Source organism: Aphis gossypii, chromosome 1 (assembly GCF_020184175.1).
Source record: "Aphis gossypii isolate Hap1 chromosome 1, ASM2018417v2, whole genome shotgun sequence".
In the NCBI taxonomy this organism is placed as follows: Eukaryota; Metazoa; Arthropoda; class Insecta; order Hemiptera; family Aphididae; genus Aphis; species Aphis gossypii.
The window spans coordinates 80,660,515-80,678,628 of record NC_065530.1 but is presented as its reverse complement, the minus strand read 5'-3'; the positions used below and the strand labels follow the sequence as shown (position 1 = coordinate 80,678,628).

The 18,114-nt window shown below is 28.9% G+C and overlaps 2 protein-coding genes, 1 long non-coding RNA gene and 1 other non-coding gene across 4 annotated transcripts in view; 3 read left to right on the top strand and 1 right to left on the bottom strand.

Moving 5' to 3' along the window:
• The first annotated feature begins 1,144 nt into the window (after positions 1-1,144).
• On the top strand, positions 1,145-6,609 carry LOC114122789 (programmed cell death protein 4). Its single transcript, XM_027985551.2, has 8 exons — positions 1,145-2,341; positions 3,945-4,105; positions 4,282-4,383; positions 4,444-4,721; positions 4,790-5,012; positions 5,100-5,210; positions 5,278-5,417; positions 5,484-6,609. Exons 1-8 carry the CDS (start codon positions 2,059-2,061, stop codon positions 5,542-5,544), a joined length of 1,359 nt encoding a protein of 452 aa, XP_027841352.1. The 5' UTR covers positions 1,145-2,058; the 3' UTR covers positions 5,545-6,609.
• Positions 6,610-10,412: 3,803 nt separating this feature from the next.
• Positions 10,413-10,621, top strand: LOC114122809 (small nucleolar RNA U3). Its single transcript, XR_003592303.1, has one exon. It is a non-coding gene; the product is annotated as a small nucleolar RNA U3 (small nucleolar RNA).
• Positions 10,622-14,073: 3,452 nt separating this feature from the next.
• LOC114122784 (endochitinase) overlaps positions 14,074-18,114 on the bottom strand; it is a 10,896-nt gene continuing 6,855 nt past the window's right edge. Inside the window, exons 4-12 of the mRNA XM_027985545.2 lie at positions 17,842-18,112; positions 17,501-17,724; positions 17,270-17,409; positions 16,706-16,874; positions 16,436-16,629; positions 15,366-15,492; positions 15,066-15,255; positions 14,660-14,802; positions 14,074-14,243 (exon numbers count right to left, since the gene is read on the bottom strand). Coding sequence (XP_027841346.2) covers positions 14,112-14,243; positions 14,660-14,802; positions 15,066-15,255; positions 15,366-15,492; positions 16,436-16,629; positions 16,706-16,874; positions 17,270-17,409; positions 17,501-17,724; positions 17,842-18,112 — 1,590 coding nt within the window. The 3' untranslated portion in view covers positions 14,074-14,111. The remainder of the gene's footprint in view (positions 14,244-14,659; positions 14,803-15,065; positions 15,256-15,365; positions 15,493-16,435; positions 16,630-16,705; positions 16,875-17,269; positions 17,410-17,500; positions 17,725-17,841; positions 18,113-18,114) is intronic.
• The window catches only part of LOC114122788 (uncharacterized), a 25,934-nt gene continuing 22,998 nt past the window's right edge, over positions 15,179-18,114 (top strand). The window contains exons 1-2 of the long non-coding RNA XR_003592302.2: positions 15,179-15,276; positions 15,567-15,610. This is a non-coding gene — a long non-coding RNA (uncharacterized LOC114122788). The remainder of the gene's footprint in view (positions 15,277-15,566; positions 15,611-18,114) is intronic.

Here is an 18,114-nt window from a genome sequence, read left to right as displayed (position 1 = left end):
GTTAAAAAGGTATAAACATTTTTTATAAGTAGCTAAGAATTGAATATTTAATACAATATTTTCTATAAGTTTGACTTACAATTATTATAAAAGAAATTGACTGTTGGTAAATTAAAAAAAAATTGTATTATAAGTTTAAATTTTTACGAAATCCAAAATTCACTCTTGAAATAACGATTTACTATCAAATTACTTTAGATTTTTATTATAGTTAAAAATTACTATTAATAGTCGTAGACAATTGAAACATACACCAGTTAAACAACTGGTATAAATATTGGCATTTTCTGCTGTATATATGATTCAATTTTGGGGTATTCATTTCATTAAAAATAATTTAAAACATAAACCACCTTTTTCACAACCCTACAGTGAAAAATATATCCTAGGCTGACAAATCATCTCCGTTCAGAATCGTTTTTCGTTTTTACTGTGTACATACCTAGAAGATAGAACACTAATATAAACATTTTGTGAAAATTTCAAGTATTAACAGTGGTTCGTTTTTGAGTTACAACAATATAAAAAAATCGATATTGACGAAAACTATCCTGCAGGTTTAGCGTAAAATTTCCCGTTTATCCATAATTTGTTAGTGTTTTTTTTCCGATGCTTTTGAAAACTGCTTATTTTTGATCTTTATAATTCACCAAGGATATTTTATTTGCTACCGGAAACCACCCCTGAAGTTTTAAATTTAAGTAATATTTCGACAAGTTATCGTGTACACACACTAAAAAAAAAAAGTAAGGTTTTTGTTCACAATATTTATTAATTTAGTTAAATGCACATAATACTCGTTTATTTAGTTCTATAGTAGGTATACCTCCTATATACAAACGCCACATCGCTACATCACGTCACGTCACGTAGTTGTGCAGCTGTGGCCTGTGAGCATCATTGCGATATTACAGATAAATAATAATTTTATTATTTGTCTAAAATAACGCATTATTTTTTTTTTTTAATCGTTAATTAACGTACATGACGACAATATTATTGTGATGAAACTGACAACTACAAAATGTCACGTGTAAACGAGTTATAAAACGCGTTATATAATATTATATTTATAAAAAATAGTTATGGGCCATAATACCACTGAAGAACGGTATAATAATAATATCAAATGCAGAAGTATCAAGTACGGTAATGATATTATATTATAACAATTACAAATATTTTAATGTTAGATAAATATATCATGAGTGGCGACTGCAGGTTGTCCGAAAGGGCGACAACGAATAGCGATTTGCGTTGGTTGACGTGCCGGCGGCGGTTGTTTTTAAACGATAGCTTCAACAAAAATAACAAAATAAATATATAATAATAACAACAACACCGAACGCCGGCGATGTAGACACGTTCGAGTGTTCGCGCACGCGCACTCTCTGCGTTCACGGTGCGGTGCCCCTCCGCATCATCATCGTCGCCGACGGCGAAGGTCCGGCGGGGCGGGACGAAATGTTATTTTCTACTACGCACTTTACGCACTTGCGCACGCACACGCACGAAGCGCGACGCCGACGCGTCCAAATATTGGAACCTCCTTGTTTCCAGCGCTTGCCGGCATCGAGCGCGGCCGACCTTGATGCCTGTACATTGTTATTGTTTACATCAGACTCACAGCTGTGGCCAATCGGAGCGCCCCGTTCGTCAACTGCGCAATTCAGTCTGGAAGCGGCGGTTTTGCTTTTGCGTATCGGCGGACCCCATCGTCATATCGGCTTTTTACCCACCACACACATCATCGTCACCGTCGGTTCCGAGCGCATTGTCTGTCCGCCATCGTTGTATCCATACATACCAAATCCTTTATACCGGGCCAAATTTTTCTCTAGTTTTTTCTAGTCTTACAAGCATTGTTTTACATGTTGTAATATTTCGTTTTTTATACGTTTTGCGAACGCGATTCTCGTCTGATCCGCTGAAAAGACTCGACGCACACGCCTAACCCATCTACCTCATCGACCCTGCCGAGTACGAGTACAGCGTGGTGTCACGCCGGTACCTTATAGAAGTTCGAACGGTGTCGATAATAACCGAAAAGCCGACGCCATGGCCGAAGTCGACGATGCTGTCATCGACGTCGTAGCGTCCGAGGTGATCAACGGTTGTACCATCACCGGGGACAGCGACTATTCGGACAAGGCTGTGGACCCGACGTCTGTGGAGATGCGCGTCAAGCGCAAGGCCAAACGGCTGGCCAAGTCCCTATCCCGGGACAGCGGCATCGTCAACGGACATGGCGGCACCGCCACTGTGGTTCAACTCAAGAGGCGCTGGAAGAACAACAGAAAGTCCAGGAACGGTTTCACCAAGAGAGGAGAAATCAAAAAAGGTAAACATTTTTCCGTTGTTCGGTTATCCGGCACGAATGTTTTGTGTATTAATATGATGTCATTTACACGTCACGTAGTAGGTAATGCACACATCATGACCATGTGCTTCTTGGAGACTCGAATGAAGACCGTATGAATCGTATGATCCGTCCTTAGGTTTGGATGTCGTGTGTTTGGTGTGACCTGTCTCGTCTGCTGTTGGTGTCGAACGTGTGGTTTTAAACGACCGTTTGGTATAGTTGGAACTCAAAACCGTTTTTAATATTAGTGGATACTATATATAGTCGCTTAGGTATTACATCCATTTGGCATAATCTAACTTTCAAATGTATGTATATGTACGAAACAGAATTTATAAATAGATTTAGACAAAACAATTCAACTACACTTCTGAACAAATAAGTCTAATATTATAATTCTTATTGTAACACATGTTAGGTATACCTTGTAGGTAGTTTATATGGAATTTATTTCCTTGAAAGTGAATTAAATATTAATATTTTTTAAAAAAAAAAACCTTAACATTTTAATATTGTACCTATATAGTTTCCATACTGTTTATCATTTTTTTTTTTTCATTAAATTATTTGGTAATTATAAGGGTCAATAAAATAAGCATCAATGACGTCAAATATTATAGACTTCAATAATTATAACTATTAATAACAATAAATTATTGATAATTTTTGTATTCAGACATTGTACATTTTAAAGTTATAATAGAATGATAGGGAAAATTAAAAAAAAATATATTGAATTATAACCTGTTTTTTTTTTAATCTATTGAAGGTCTTCAGTAAAAGTTCAAATAAATAATAGATAACTTTAATCTGTTAATTATCTCAATTTGTAGAGAGATATGCTTGTTTAATTATGAATAAAATTAAATTCAACTTAAAAACATTCAGATGATAAATATTAAAATGCATTTAAATGAAATTATGACGTAGGTATATGTTACTAGATTTTATTTTTTAAAACATTGTCTTTATCAAAGTTTATAATTAGATAAGTTAGATATTAAATTTATCAAAATATATTTTTAAAACATTAGTTATATTCTATTTCAGGGTCTAAGATGATTAAATATTTCCAATAGCATAGCATTGCTGAATATATTTAATTTAATTTGTTTACCTATATAGGTACATAAATATTTTACTAGAAAAATATAAAAATGTTTCTCTATGAGACAATGATTTCTTATATCTGTAATTTAGTTACAAATAAACTTATGGTTATTCCTGTTCATATTTTATCCAGTGAAAGAGTTCTTTGTGGCCTAATAAATATTGGTTCTTTTATGCATCCCATCTTGGAACCAGTCTTAATAATTAGGGGAGAATACTCTGAATTTGTGTTTTCTTTTGCTGGGTAGAGTATAGTTTGGGATATGCTGTAAACACTTCAAAATTAGGTTCATAATACACAATAGATGAACAATTTTTTCAAAGTAACAATTATCTTATACATATAAATAGAAAATGGACAATAATTTTTATATTAATATTTCTTATAATTTATGCAATACAATATTTTTTATACCTGTGTTAGGTACAATTTACAATATATATTTATCTATGTATTTTTTTTTGTTTTTAGGCGGTGCTGGTGGTAAAGGCGTTTGGGGAAAGTTAGGTGAAGAAAGTGATTTGGATGCCGCTATTGATATGAAGGATCCTAATTATGATAGTGATTTGTTGGATGATGATAATATTGTGTTACGAGAAATCACTCCAGAATCATCTGATGAAGACCTCAAAGTAATTATAATTAATTATACGTACTTAACTTATGTAATTACATAGTATGTAAATTATGTTTACAATTCAATATTCTAATTTTAGAAACCAAGAAGCAATTATTCTCACTATAAGATCAACAACCTTGCATCCATTTTTACTTCCTTTCATTTCTTAATATTTTGAATTTTTTTCAGAATTCCATTACATTTAATATTCTTGAGTATTATGAACATGGTGATACTGATGAAGCAGCAATGACATTAAGCGAGCTAAACATAGTTAGCAAATGGCACTTGGTTAGTGTTATATTTTTCAATATTAATAAAACATGCTTTTTAATTTTCATATTTATTTAGATAACTCAAGTTTCCGTTGAAGTAGCTCTCGAGCACAAACCATCACAAAGAGAGATGACATCTATCTTGTTATCTGATTTATATGGGCGTTTAATCAAGCAAAAAGAAATAGCCCAAGGCTTTGATGTCATTTTGGGTAATCTTCCTGATCTCATTCTTGATACTCCCGATGCTCCTATTGTTGTTGGCTGTTTCTTAGCCAGAACCATCGCGGATGACTGTCTCCCACCTAAGATTATAGACTTCTTCAAAGAGAAAAACTATAGTGATTTAGCTAAGTAAGTGAACATAGTGTAACCAATTGTGTGACATCAATTAATTAATGTACTTTGTCTTTTATTTTCAGTCAAGCGTTGATAAAAGCCCACAACTTGTTGAATATAAAACATGGATTGACTAGACTTGATAATGTTTGGGGTGTTGGTGGTAGTTTAAGGCCAGTACAGTATCTTGTGAGACAAATGAACATGCTTTTGGATGAATACTTATGTTCAGGTGATTTGCAAGAAGCCATTAGGTGTATTTTGGAATTGGAAGTACCACATTTCCATCATGAACTTGTTTATGAGGTTCGTAATATTTTCTTAAAATATCAATATTGTAAAATCACTTGTAATGCATTATAGTTAATTTTATGATCTAAATTTCATTTATAGGCTGTTGTTGATGTTATTGAAGCTATGAATACTCATACCGAAATATCTATGTGCAAGTTACTTAAAGCGTTATATGATGCTATTATTATAACCCCTGAAATGATGAATAAAGTATGACAAAATAACTTAAAAAATTACTAATTAGCATAAAGCTTATTCAATTTATAATTTTTTTTAGGGTTTTGATAGAGTGTTTGATGTTCTGGATGATATATCTATTGATGTCCCATTAGCATCTGCTGTCCTTGAACGTTTTTTGGATATGTGCATCAATGCTGGATTTTTAGAAAGAGAAGTGTTGCGTAAAATACCAACAAGGTAATAATATTAATTAATATCAATTATTTAAATATTATGTCATATTAATAATTATATTATTTTTAGAGCATCGGCTCGTAAGCGGTATGTATCTGAAGGTGACGGTGGACGCCTCAAAGAAGCATAAAAACTAAGAAAAGAACCATTAAAAAACCTATACTCCTCTTCTCCTCTACCTCTAGAGTACAGTATTTTTTTTTCTCAATGTTTGATTTGATATAATTTTTTTTTGTCATTGTCATTATTTAATAAGATTTTAATTATAAAATATAATTATTTCATTATAATTACAATTGTCCTTAGCATTACAAACTAATTTACATATTCCAACTCTATTTTTAGTAATGTAAGTAAAGATATGTTATGCATATGTTGACAAATCTATTACTTAGCTGTATTATTATGCCAGCTAAGTTGTTGCTTATCAATAATAATAATAATAAATTAATATGTCATGATTAGTATTCAAAATCAGCAATATCTGTTTCATAACAATGCAAGTAATAAGAATTAATTATTTATTATAATATTATATTCATGTTTGACATATTAGTAAATACTGTACTCATTAGCATCATATTGGTTGAACGAATTAGAGAGTTCTTTTATATATTTAGGTTTACGTAAAAAAAAAAAAACAATTTCTTGATTATAACATTTTTTATTTTTATTTTATTTTTTTTGTATAATTCATTGGCTTATTATGAGATAGTTTATGCAAAGAATTTTTTCACTACTTTTTCATGTAAATTTTTTTGACATTCTAAATTAACTATTTATTTGTGTTACTATGAGTGTATTTTCCAGATTAGTTCAACCATTTTCTAAAACATTTATAATAAAATTGTGTATTCTGTTCAGTACAAAATTATATAATATAGATATTATGTAACATTCTTAAGCAATATTTTTTAGTATTATACAAATAATACATAATTCCTAGTGACCATTATGTATATCAATAAAATAACTGTAATTTATTATTATCAGAATAATATTAACTATATTGTACTCGAGTTAAGAATCATACTTGGCATGGACCAGTGTTTGTCTCCTTCACAGAGTCAAATGCCTATGTGCCTGTCATATATGAATGTCCTCACTATAAATCAGCTATCAAGTATGGTTCTTAAATAGAATTAGTTGCCAACATATTTATGTTCCCTAAAAGCTGAATTGTCTGTTTAATTTTTTTTTCAAAATTAGGTGCATTTTAAAACATTTTGTATGTTTGATATTTATGTTATATTAATAATATGATTTACATTTTATATTTTACTATTCAAAACAAAAAGCAAAAAAAAAAATGTTATTTGATTATCAGTTTTATCAACTTATATAGGCTAGTGATTTTTCTTGAAATATTTTTTTATAACCAATTTAAATTTTATTTTAAAGCATATTATGTAACTTAAAAACATTTACTAAAATTATTTTTTGAAAGAAAAATTATGATCAGTTTTGTAATTTATATGTATCTTTTGCTCATGGTAGCTCTGTATCTGACTTAATATTTATTTTTCTTATTTTAGAATAAAGAAAAACTTAACTACAATAAAAGTTGACTTACTTACCCAAGTTAATAGTGAAGTAGTATATTTTGTATACTAAATTAAGGATATATAAATAGTTAATTTACTTTAAATAGATTTTTTTTTATAGAACATATAATATGTTAAAAACCATATTTGTACAATTAATTAGATTTCCACATAAATTACATACTTATACTCTTGCATGAGCCAAGATATTTAAAAATTATAAATAAAATAATGTAATCTTTTACTAAATAAGTACTTTTTACTTAATTTATTCTATTGCTTAATTATATAGATGATAGATTCTATGTATTAAAAAATATAATATAGGTGATTTTGTCTTAGTATAAGACAACACAACACGAATAATATTAAGTTTTTGTAGCAAACTAACTAAATATTTAAAAGAATATTATAGCTTGTTAAATGCATAATCTAACAATCTAAAAATCTGTACATTAATACTGCAAAACTAGTTAGTTTAAAATGTGAACACTTCAATTATGATCGATTAAAATTGGTAATTATTCTATTGTAACATATACAAGATATAGATAAATTGTTTCCTTCATTTTTTATATATACAACTGTACAAATTCATAAATTAAAATTAACTAAAAATACTTAAATTTTGAGGTTTAACAATTTTTTATTTAAATGAGTTACAAATTTACAATAATGACGAGTGCAGTATTTTATAACAATTCTTTTTTTTCTCAGGAAAAATCTGGTAATACAACAGGTATATATTAAATGTAATTACATATTATTTTCCCAAATAAACTTGATTGATTGATAACAATTATTTTATAGTTAGGTATCTACTATCTATATACTATGTATTATGGGGATAGTTGTTTAACTTTCCTGAAAGTTAAAAAGTTAACACCTTTTAATATAATTTACATTTTACACAATTTTCAAACATGTGATAATACTTAATATGACCTTATGAGTAAGTGGAAAAAAAAAAACTTGGAACATACTAAGTAGTAAGTACTATATCTACTCCAAGGAGTCAAACTTGTACGAGTACAATTTTATACAAATTTTAAATTTATGAATAATTACAAAAAGTCATTATTAATGACTCATTAATATTTGTTATATTATTAAGGTAAGTAGTAGCATCGATTTTAAAATATACAATTCTAAAATTGGGTTTAATGTCATCTTAAACATTTAATAATACAAATACAATTATAATAATATAATAATATACATACGATTCAGTCTGTTAAATTTATTAAAACAATCAGTATTATTCTTTATTAATGATGATAATTGTAACATGTAATAGCTTTTTTAGTGGCAGCTAACTGTTTAATTGATACGTTAGATTCCAAAAAAAAAGCGTTAACCTTGTTACATAATATAATAAAATATAATTGAATACTGTTCATCTATTTCAGAATTAATTATTGTAAACGTTAAAAATTATAATAGCAACAAATAAATAACCGTCACGCTGTGTTCATTGCAATATACTAATGGTCTACATAGCACAAAAAATATTTATAATATCATAAAGGAAATGAATCCATCCTGTTAGATAAACAAAAACCGATTAAGAGTTATCTTTAAAAAAAAAAATCTGTCATATTTCGGTTTATCCTGTTTTTTTCCCTCAAACCATAGTGGTACAGAATATTATATAATATGACGACTGATGATTATTGTCATAATATACATATAATATATTGTTCACATAATGAGTGGAATTTATACAATATAATATGTTATATGTAATATATTCGTTCAACAGTAAAATGAAATGTCAAAAATTATAGATAATAATATATTATAACATAATGTACGTGAGTGCTTGGTAATTAATTTAACTCGTTGGGTACTTCAAAAATTATAAGTTTTAAAAAAAAATCTTTAATTACATAATTTTAATTAAATAATAAATAATTAATAAGAAAAAATAAATTAAATAATAAGTCTTGAAACAACATTTTATTTTTATAATTAATTTATCGGTTTTTTGAATTTTATATTCCAATCCAAGAATATTTTTCATGGAATTTTCATGTAATAAATCTTATTTTGATAAAGTAGGCAGTGGCGTGCTAAGGAATTTGATATGGGGGGGGGACGCCATAAATATAAAACTATTATTTTACATTATTTTGAAAAACTAGAGATCCAAAATCCAGCCTTATTTGAAGACTAAAAAAAAAGCTCATATATCCCCTGCGCACTTCTCTGAGAGTTGATATATAGTTAATTAGTCATGACTATTAGTATTTTAAGATCGGAGTTGTAGATCAACATTTTGTAATTCGTAAATGTCACAAACACACGTCTCACAAATGACAAATTGACAATCGCTAATCTGGATAACAATTTAAAAAAATTTACAATTATAATTAATTATATAAGCATTTTTAATAAAATTAACACTTCTTTTATAATTTTCATTTCTCAAATTTTTTTTTATGAATTTCTTTACACGAAACATTTTTAAAACGCTGTTTTTTGCAATTCTAGCTAATTGATCTAATAAGAAATCGATTTTTCTGATTAGTTCATATATTACTAATGTTATATTCTATGTTGTTTATAGTATTTTTACCGATGCAACTATGAACTAAGTGTAAAGTGTTCTAAAACAATCGAACATTTTTAAATAGAAAAGTGATTCTTTTCCAATTTCTCAAATATTTTAGAAACGTTTCCTTAATCTTGTATTTTCTTATTCTATATTATCGTTTATTTTGTGTCATTCATAGCGACTAACATTTACTTCATGATTAGATTATTACTACTAGCGAGTAGCGACTAGTTAGAAATTGAAAATGTAATTTCGGTAACCATTAAGCCGAAATTTGACTATAATCTATCAGTCTATCCGGTATCTTTTATTAAATGGTGTTAAAATTATTTTTAAAATAATTTCGACCAATACATAATGTGTCATGCATGACATGAAAAAAGAACCGACAAACGGCCAATACTTGGTAAATTGATTGGTTTTTATGTCCTATAAAAACAACTATATTTGGGAATTTTAAAGATATTTTATTGTATTTCATAGAAGGGATTATGTAGACGGTGTATAACGTATATTGGTTTTAACGCAATAATTTCGGTGCATTGGTGTTTTCGGTACTGGCAGCGAGATCTATCGGTGAAAATTGTCGTTAAACCGTTCGCAACTCGTTTGCGGAGTGCCAAACAGACGACCGGTAGAGAGCTCTGTCGCGGTACGTTCACTGAGACGCGACGACGGATCGCATTGCGTCGACGTTTTCCGGTAGGACAAAACGTTTTCCCGGCACGGAGATAACGACGGAAAAGCATTGGACCCGACAGCGCGTTCGGTCCATCGTCGTGATCATCCGAATGCGACATCGTGACGTCATAACCGTGTGTACCAAAGTGACGGGTCTGCTAAATTTTATTGGACTGCGCACTACACATATATAGGTTGATGTGCAGTGTTAAACTTAAGATCATACTTCACAGGATCATTTCTGTAGTATGCATCGTCCCCTCCAGGTGCAAATCTGGAGTCGTCATTGGCCACGATGATGAGACTTAGTCCATGTATCGGAGCGTGAGGCGGCTGACGGTCTACTGTTAACGCAGTCGGAACGTTTAGCAACGATGATCGCAACCAGCCGACGGGTTGGGAGGTACGTGGACAGTCTGAGTGGTTCACTTTTTATTAAATAATATCGACCTCGAGCACTTTTTTAAGCCGGTCAATAGTATCAATATTGTGATATTAGTTGAATTTTGGCTAATTTGACATTTAAAATATACGGTTGAACAATGTTCAAATATTAGATATTTTCATTGACCATTTCGATTCACAAAAAGCTTGTGCAAGCGCCACTTTAAAATGCTTTCTTATTGCACATTAAATTTGTGGTACGATTTACGAATATACCATGTAAATTGCGAGCATTGATCTATCATAGTTCAGACTCTACATTAATCAGTCAGTGAATTAGTCAAAAAATAATAATGTTATAGTCAATCTGCTTGGCGTTACCCGTGAGACTCTCTTATGATTATGCGAGCAGTATATTATCATGTTAAGCGACCAATTGGAGCGAATCATAAAAAATGTTACAAAAACGGGTAAAATAAATAATAATAATACACAATTGTTACCATGGTAGTAATCATCGGTATTTTTTTGATTTTTTTTTTTAATTTTCCGTGCAACTTTCTTAATTTTTTCTTATACAAGAACCTTGCCCAGATAATTACAAATACAATAAAAAAAAAAAATGAGCGAAATCGGTCTAGCCGTTCTCAATCGATGAAATGTTATACATTTTTGTCTCCATTTATATATATATAACGTTTTTTAAACGTCTAGTCTTTAAAAATGGTACCGTAGAGCTACTGACAAGTAATTATCATTGAATAAGCAGTCTTTGAATAACACTTAAACTTAGCTATTTTTAATATTTCAGAGATATTAGAATAATAACAATCTCGTTTGTATAATACTACGTGTTATTCATGACGTATTGTACTTCTGCATTTCAAAAGCAATCTTACGTAATGCATTCTAATTATCAATACTAAGTTATCGATAAATGTAGATTGGTAAATGTTGTATGTCTTCAGTGTTACTACATAATATATTTCATTTTTATTTCAAATTTTTAAAATTAAATATCATTTAGGGGATTGGAAGCGGTGATTTTCTGTCTTTGTCTAACACACGTGTAACATAGGATTTTTTACGTTTAATAATACTGTTAAATTATATTTAGCTGTTTTTTTTTAAATCTTATATTCAATAATGTAATTGTTTAAAATTGCAACTTCGATTTGATCAATATTGAAGTTTGAGTAGTCGATGTTATAATTGTATTAATTAAACTAAGATGGTAATAGCTTTTGTCAATTATATATATATTTATAAATTTTAAAATATACACAATTTTATATTTTAATTTCTATGCATTGGCAACAGGTGATTTTGTACATATTATGGTAAGTTAGCCGCAATGACAAGACATAGAAAATAATATTTTTGCCAAATTTACAGACTATATCGGGGGTGGCCAGCATGAATATGTTTGCGAACTAATATTTCATATTCTAGGTTGACTTTTGGTCTTACATCATTTTTAGATATATTATTATATTTTTTAAATTACCATTTTTTTAGTTCATTTTTGTAGGATGTACAACATATTTTTGACATTTCAAGTGAATATTTAAGGTTTAATAATGCAATAAATACTGATTTCCCTACATGCTGCATTCTATACTTAAACAACGTGGAGAATGTTCATTCATGCGCTTAAAAACAATAAAACTCCTATACTTAAATGATGTAAAAAAAAGTCAATTATTTATTTAAAAATACTAATTTCATACCGTGTGGCGTGTCGACATAATAATTACCGTATTTTACTAAATGGAAACAAAGTTTCCTTTTACAGGTTTTTACGTAATTATATTCGTTTTAAAAATTTTTTGTAAGGTCGTGTGTCTAAACTTAAAAAAGGTTTCAATAGAAATTACAAATCAAATTAAGCTTATTTATACTTTATTGTTTGAACTACTTTCCTAACCTCGAGCTTTTTTGGTTCAATGCCAGTTAATGCCTAACTTGTAAACATTTTTTTTATAAACGTATACAATAGCTTGCAAATTTGTGCCGAAAATCAGTATGAGTTGGCAATAGGTAGTTAATATTATAATTAGCGAGTAATAAGTATAGAAAATATCTGTATAATTAGTAATTATACATTGTAGTATGTAATATGTATACAGATGATATTCATTATCCTCATTGGGTCATTATGGTGTACGGACTTAAAGTTTATACGTATACTTGCATGGTATACAATTCTAAAAATACTGACCTTGATGAATGCACGAAGTGAATATACATACTATTATATTATATGTTTCTGTAAAGTGAGCGACGAATAATGATCATTTAAAACAACTGTTTAATATTATTTGTTTCATGTTTATTTATTATGATAACTGTACATATCTACACCAAAGCAATGATAGTTTTAACAGTATGAAAAAACTATGTTGCTAATCGAATTCAGCTGCTATCACATCTACCAATGGATTTAATAACCAATCAATACGATAACAGTTACTATCTATAACTATTTGTATTATTATGAGAATAAAACTAGAAAAACACTATACTTAATTTAAATTAGAATTATAGTCCTAAAAAATGTAAAAGCTGCACTTATGCAGTTGGAAACACAAACAATTTCAGTAAAATGTTGTTCTAATATAATTAATGAATATTTAATATAAAATTTAAAATAAATAGCATTCATAGTAAGATAGGTTTCAAACAACCTCATTGATAATATCCCAGTGACTGTGCAAAGCAAACATACAAATGCCTATAAGTCATTCTTTGACTAGCGTCTTAATAATATAATACTGTTTTAATTAAGTATGAACTACAGAACTAACAGTTTAAGACAATTTAATAATGGGTTGTTATTTGAAATAAATGTGAAATAGCATTAGTATAAATACTACTTTTTGGTTAAACTTGTACATAGAATTTTAATAGCCCCCGATAACTTCCAAAATGTTTAATATGAGCATTGATTCTCTAAAATTATAAATAGGAGATACTTTGATCTAGGTACATTTTATAAACTTAAATCATTGGGGTATGCTTTCATTCCTACTTTGTACAAACATATAATTTCTGTATCATGGGTAGAAGGATGAGTTGTTTAAGGATCTTGGTTTTAGAGACAGAGACGATTCAACTAATTGATACAAACTAACGGGTGAAATAAAATGTTGAAGCAAAATTAGAAAAACTTATCAGACTATTGTTATTGCGTAACATTATAAATATTATAATTTTTTGATTAAAGACTTTAAACACAAGAGATCTTATCGACATAGATAGGTACTTAAAATAGATTTAATGTTAATAGATTTTAAGAAAAAATAATGTTTGTTGTGTTTTTTCATTTATAAAAACAATCACTATCACTTCAATAAATAAATATTTAAGTATATGTTACATTTTCACGCTTAAAAATTTAAATACTTACTTATATATAATACCACATGTATTGTCTAATGAATATTTTCACCAGAAAAAATACGGTAATAAGTAATAATAAACATTTAACAACTTAGTATTAAAATATAAACTTTACTATAAGTGAACAGTTTATAATGATTTAACTTTGTCGTTTGATCCACTTTCCGTCACGTGTTTGCCAATTTTTTGGAATGGGATATCGATGGCTAACGTCAGAAAAACTGATAAACCAGCAATCAGTATCATTTGACCAACGTCGAACTGGAAAAAAATAATGAGTATAAAATAAATAATAATAAATAAATGTATGTGTATTATAATTTATAATGAATACATCTGCATTGTTATGTACATTTATAAGAAAATACTTCAAACAGTGCAGTGAATGATGGTGAGGTTTTAGAGGCATCCAGTGTCTCGCAGCCAATTTTTAAGTTGAAATGTAATAAAATACAATTATCTCTAATTTTAAATTTCTTTTTTTCAATTATTATAATACATATTTGTTTAACAAAAATTTTCAAAGATAGAAATGAAAACATAATTATATTTATTTGACTATTACTATATGCACAATGCACTTATTATCAGTTATCACAAAATATGCTCATTGTCGTAATTACGTTAAAAGACGATAAAACAATATATTACTATTTTATTAAATTGTATTTATTTACCATTGTAGCTGTAGTGTGTAAGGACGGACCTCTGGTCGATCCAACGTAATAGAAGAACACAGGATACTGTACCAGGTAAACGGCATAAGATATTTTTGATAGCATCGTAAAAGGTTTACAACACAATAGTCTTCCAAACCAACCTATAAATATAATACAATTTATAATAAATAAATAAAAAATATATATTATTTTTTATACGATATTTTTGACATAATTATATATAAACAACCAATATGCCTACATAGTTAAGTTGCAAGTTTCTATGATATATTTTTTCGAACGTTAAGCTAAGTCCACTTGCGCGAGCACCTTTATACATACATAGTGGAAAAAGTGCCGTTTTGAAAGCAGAAAATGTTTCAACCTGTCGCCAACGTTTTATGTACCTACTATTGTTACTCACCTCCGTTACCATTGTCGGTGGCAATGATGCACCACAGTATGAAAACAGACCATAAGATGGGTGCGGCTGCATTAAAAATCGCTAGGTGAATATTATTGTAAACATAGTTCATGTTAGACAGCTGATATGGCCCAAACACCGCTAACAGTCCACAAGCAGTCGCTACGAGCCATGCCTTCTTCACTTGTGCCTGAATTTACAATATAATAATGTAAGTTTATTTGTATGATGTGAGGAATCCGTGTAGCCTACAGCATAGGATAATACCTTTATGTCATGTATACTGTGATTTATACTTACACTGGAAATATTTAAACGACCGCGTTGCTGCATCCAATAGCCAACCAAAAAGCCCATTAGATAAACGGTTGCTCGGTGTGTCGGTAAAGTGTATGTTAAATCAAAAGTACGATTCAATTGTGAAATGCTATCGGATAAAAACAAAAAATAAAAAATAAAATTTAAGTACTTTTAAAAATATACATATTAATATTGTTTTAGGTAACAGTTGTGTAAACACATAAATGGTGATATTTATAAAACAGGTATGTTGAATATATTTTTAAGCTACTGAAAGATTATTGCGAGAAATTGAACTTAATATTTAGGTTCATTGACTAACACTTTGTGTGATAGCACACGTTCATCAAATTACATTTTTTTAGCATTATTCATTTTGTAGGTATATTTTTTGAATTAGGCGAGCATAACTAATTACAGCTCAATTCAGTAAAATGTTAATGTGTATGCACATTGGGTTTTTAAGTTGTAAGTGTTTTGACCACAGTTAGTAGAACGATATGATTTAATAACTAATAATATTTACAAAGCTTAAAAAAATTACTTAAACATTTTTTAAAATAGTTAATAGTTATTGTTAATAATAGTCGAAATTCGTGATTAATTCAAGTAAACAAGACATCAGTCTATATACGTATATATATATATACACACACGTGACGAAAATGTTGCTTGTTAGACTATTGAGCAGCCGTCACCGCTTTTATCTGGTGAATCAAAATATGATACATAAGTAAATACAGAACAGAAATAATAATATGATATAGAGCTAAATAATAAATATCTATATTTTTAATTTTGTTTCAAACCAGGGGTCATTTGTAATTTGTATGCTAAATTTGTATCAAATTATATCCATCATTATAAATTTACGAAGAATTTCCTCAAAATATGAATAAATGTTTATTTTTAAATTATTTGATGTAAAAGTTAATTTTTCTATAATTTGCAATAAAAATTTAAATTTGAGTTAGAAACAATCATCCCAAAAGGGAAATATTGAATATTTATAAGACCATGGCTAGTGTAGAAGAGTCAGTCATAAATCATAATACAATATATATACATACTTTGATCCAAAATAAACAACCGTGGCCAAATCATTATTTTTGACTGCTTGATAACGTAGTATTGTTGATGCGGACATAATTGCAGCGATAACGAACAGCGCAACAGCTTTACTTTTTCTTAATAAATACATTAATGGGATAGCCATAATGAACAATTGAAAGTCTATAGCAAGTTGATGAGTGTGCGTTAAACACTGAAAACAAAAACTATATTGATTTTGACAGAATATTAACATTTTAAAATGATATCGGTAATAGCAATATGTATACCATATTTTTAAAACCAAATAAGTTTTGAATATACAGTAAGTTTCTCCACCAGTTCTTGTAACAAAGGTCAGAATGTCGTGTGATGACCATATTCCACATAGGCCCATAACTCATTTGGGGTAAGTATTTAGCACAAATAATCATTACAGTTACTAGAGTTGCAGTCAATCTAAAACATAACATTTTTACTATAAATTAAATTATAACAAAATAATTAAAATTAAATAAAACTTTATTGTAATTCCTAAATTTATTTTTCGTATTTGTATTTGTTTTACAAGATTATATTGTATTTAATCTGTAGTAAGTCTAAAAATATTTATAAGTACTATCTAAATAGATAAAATTGACAATTAATGGTAATATGGTAATAAATTCTATTACGATAAAATAATTATAACCATGAATTTCTAATAAATAAGAAATAATTTAAGGAAAGAAAAAAATAATGTATGAGAACGGACCTATTTTTTACATACTATTTCTTGAAGGATTTCTATAGCCGATTTTCCATTTATTAGAGTAGTATGAAAAAATAAGAATAAAACAAGCATATAAACCAACCGTATATAACGTGAAATAATACTCTTGACCGGTGAAAATTTACTTAATGTATATGCTGCCAATAAACCACTAATGACCAAAAAAGAATCCGTGTATAAATAAGCCACTCTTCCTGTGATGAGCCATGGTTTTGACATATTCTATGATATAGAAATAAAATAATGCTAATAATACTATACACAAAAATGCGTTAAGAAGAAATTTTATCCACTAAATATTTTATAAACTCACTTCGGACATTTCGGTTTTATTTAAGTATGGCAAAAACATTTTGGCCATGACCATGTGACACAATAGCAAAGCAATCATGTTGAGAGCTCGAATACCTTGTATGCTCTTGAACCCGTCTCTAGTAGGGGAAATAAATAGAGATTTAAAGTTCGGCCTGATTGCAAACGATTTCCTTAGTACACGCGATATTCGAAGCATAAGGGGTGCAGTTCGTTCCACGTCAGCTATTATATTTTATATGAAATACAAAACGCAATATTATTAAGTCATTATAAACACAAAACAAACAAACGAACCTATCTAATTAAAAAAAAAAGATAGAAAACAATTATTGTACATACGATCGAGTTCGTCGGGGGTGCATATTGCTCCTTGTCCAAACATTGACATCATTAAAATGAAAATTGCCACACAAAACCGTACCCAATCGAAATCTGTTGATTTTTTCGGTATGCGTTTCACCTGGCACATGTCGTTTTCAACGAGAACTTCGACGTGTTGGAACTTTAGAGCAGTCGAATTTGCAGCAGAGGCCACGTCACTTGGATCGCAAGAGGACGGCACACAAATTCCCCAGTATACTGTAGAAAACTTTGGTAAACGATGGCCAGGCT

What these genes read in the sequence shown, in the direction of transcription:
- LOC114122789 (XM_027985551.2), top strand. Translation starts at nt 2,059, where the DNA reads ATGGCCGAAGTCGACGATGCTGTCATCGACGTCGTAGCGTCCGAGGTG. An exon ending in CATCTGATGAAGACCTCAAA is followed by an intron (nt 4,106 to 4,281) that starts GTAATTATAATT and finishes AATTTTTTTCAG; the next exon opens with AATTCCATTACATTTAATAT. An exon ending in AACTATAGTGATTTAGCTAA is followed by an intron (nt 4,722 to 4,789) that starts GTAAGTGAACAT and finishes TTTTATTTTCAG; the next exon opens with TCAAGCGTTGATAAAAGCCC.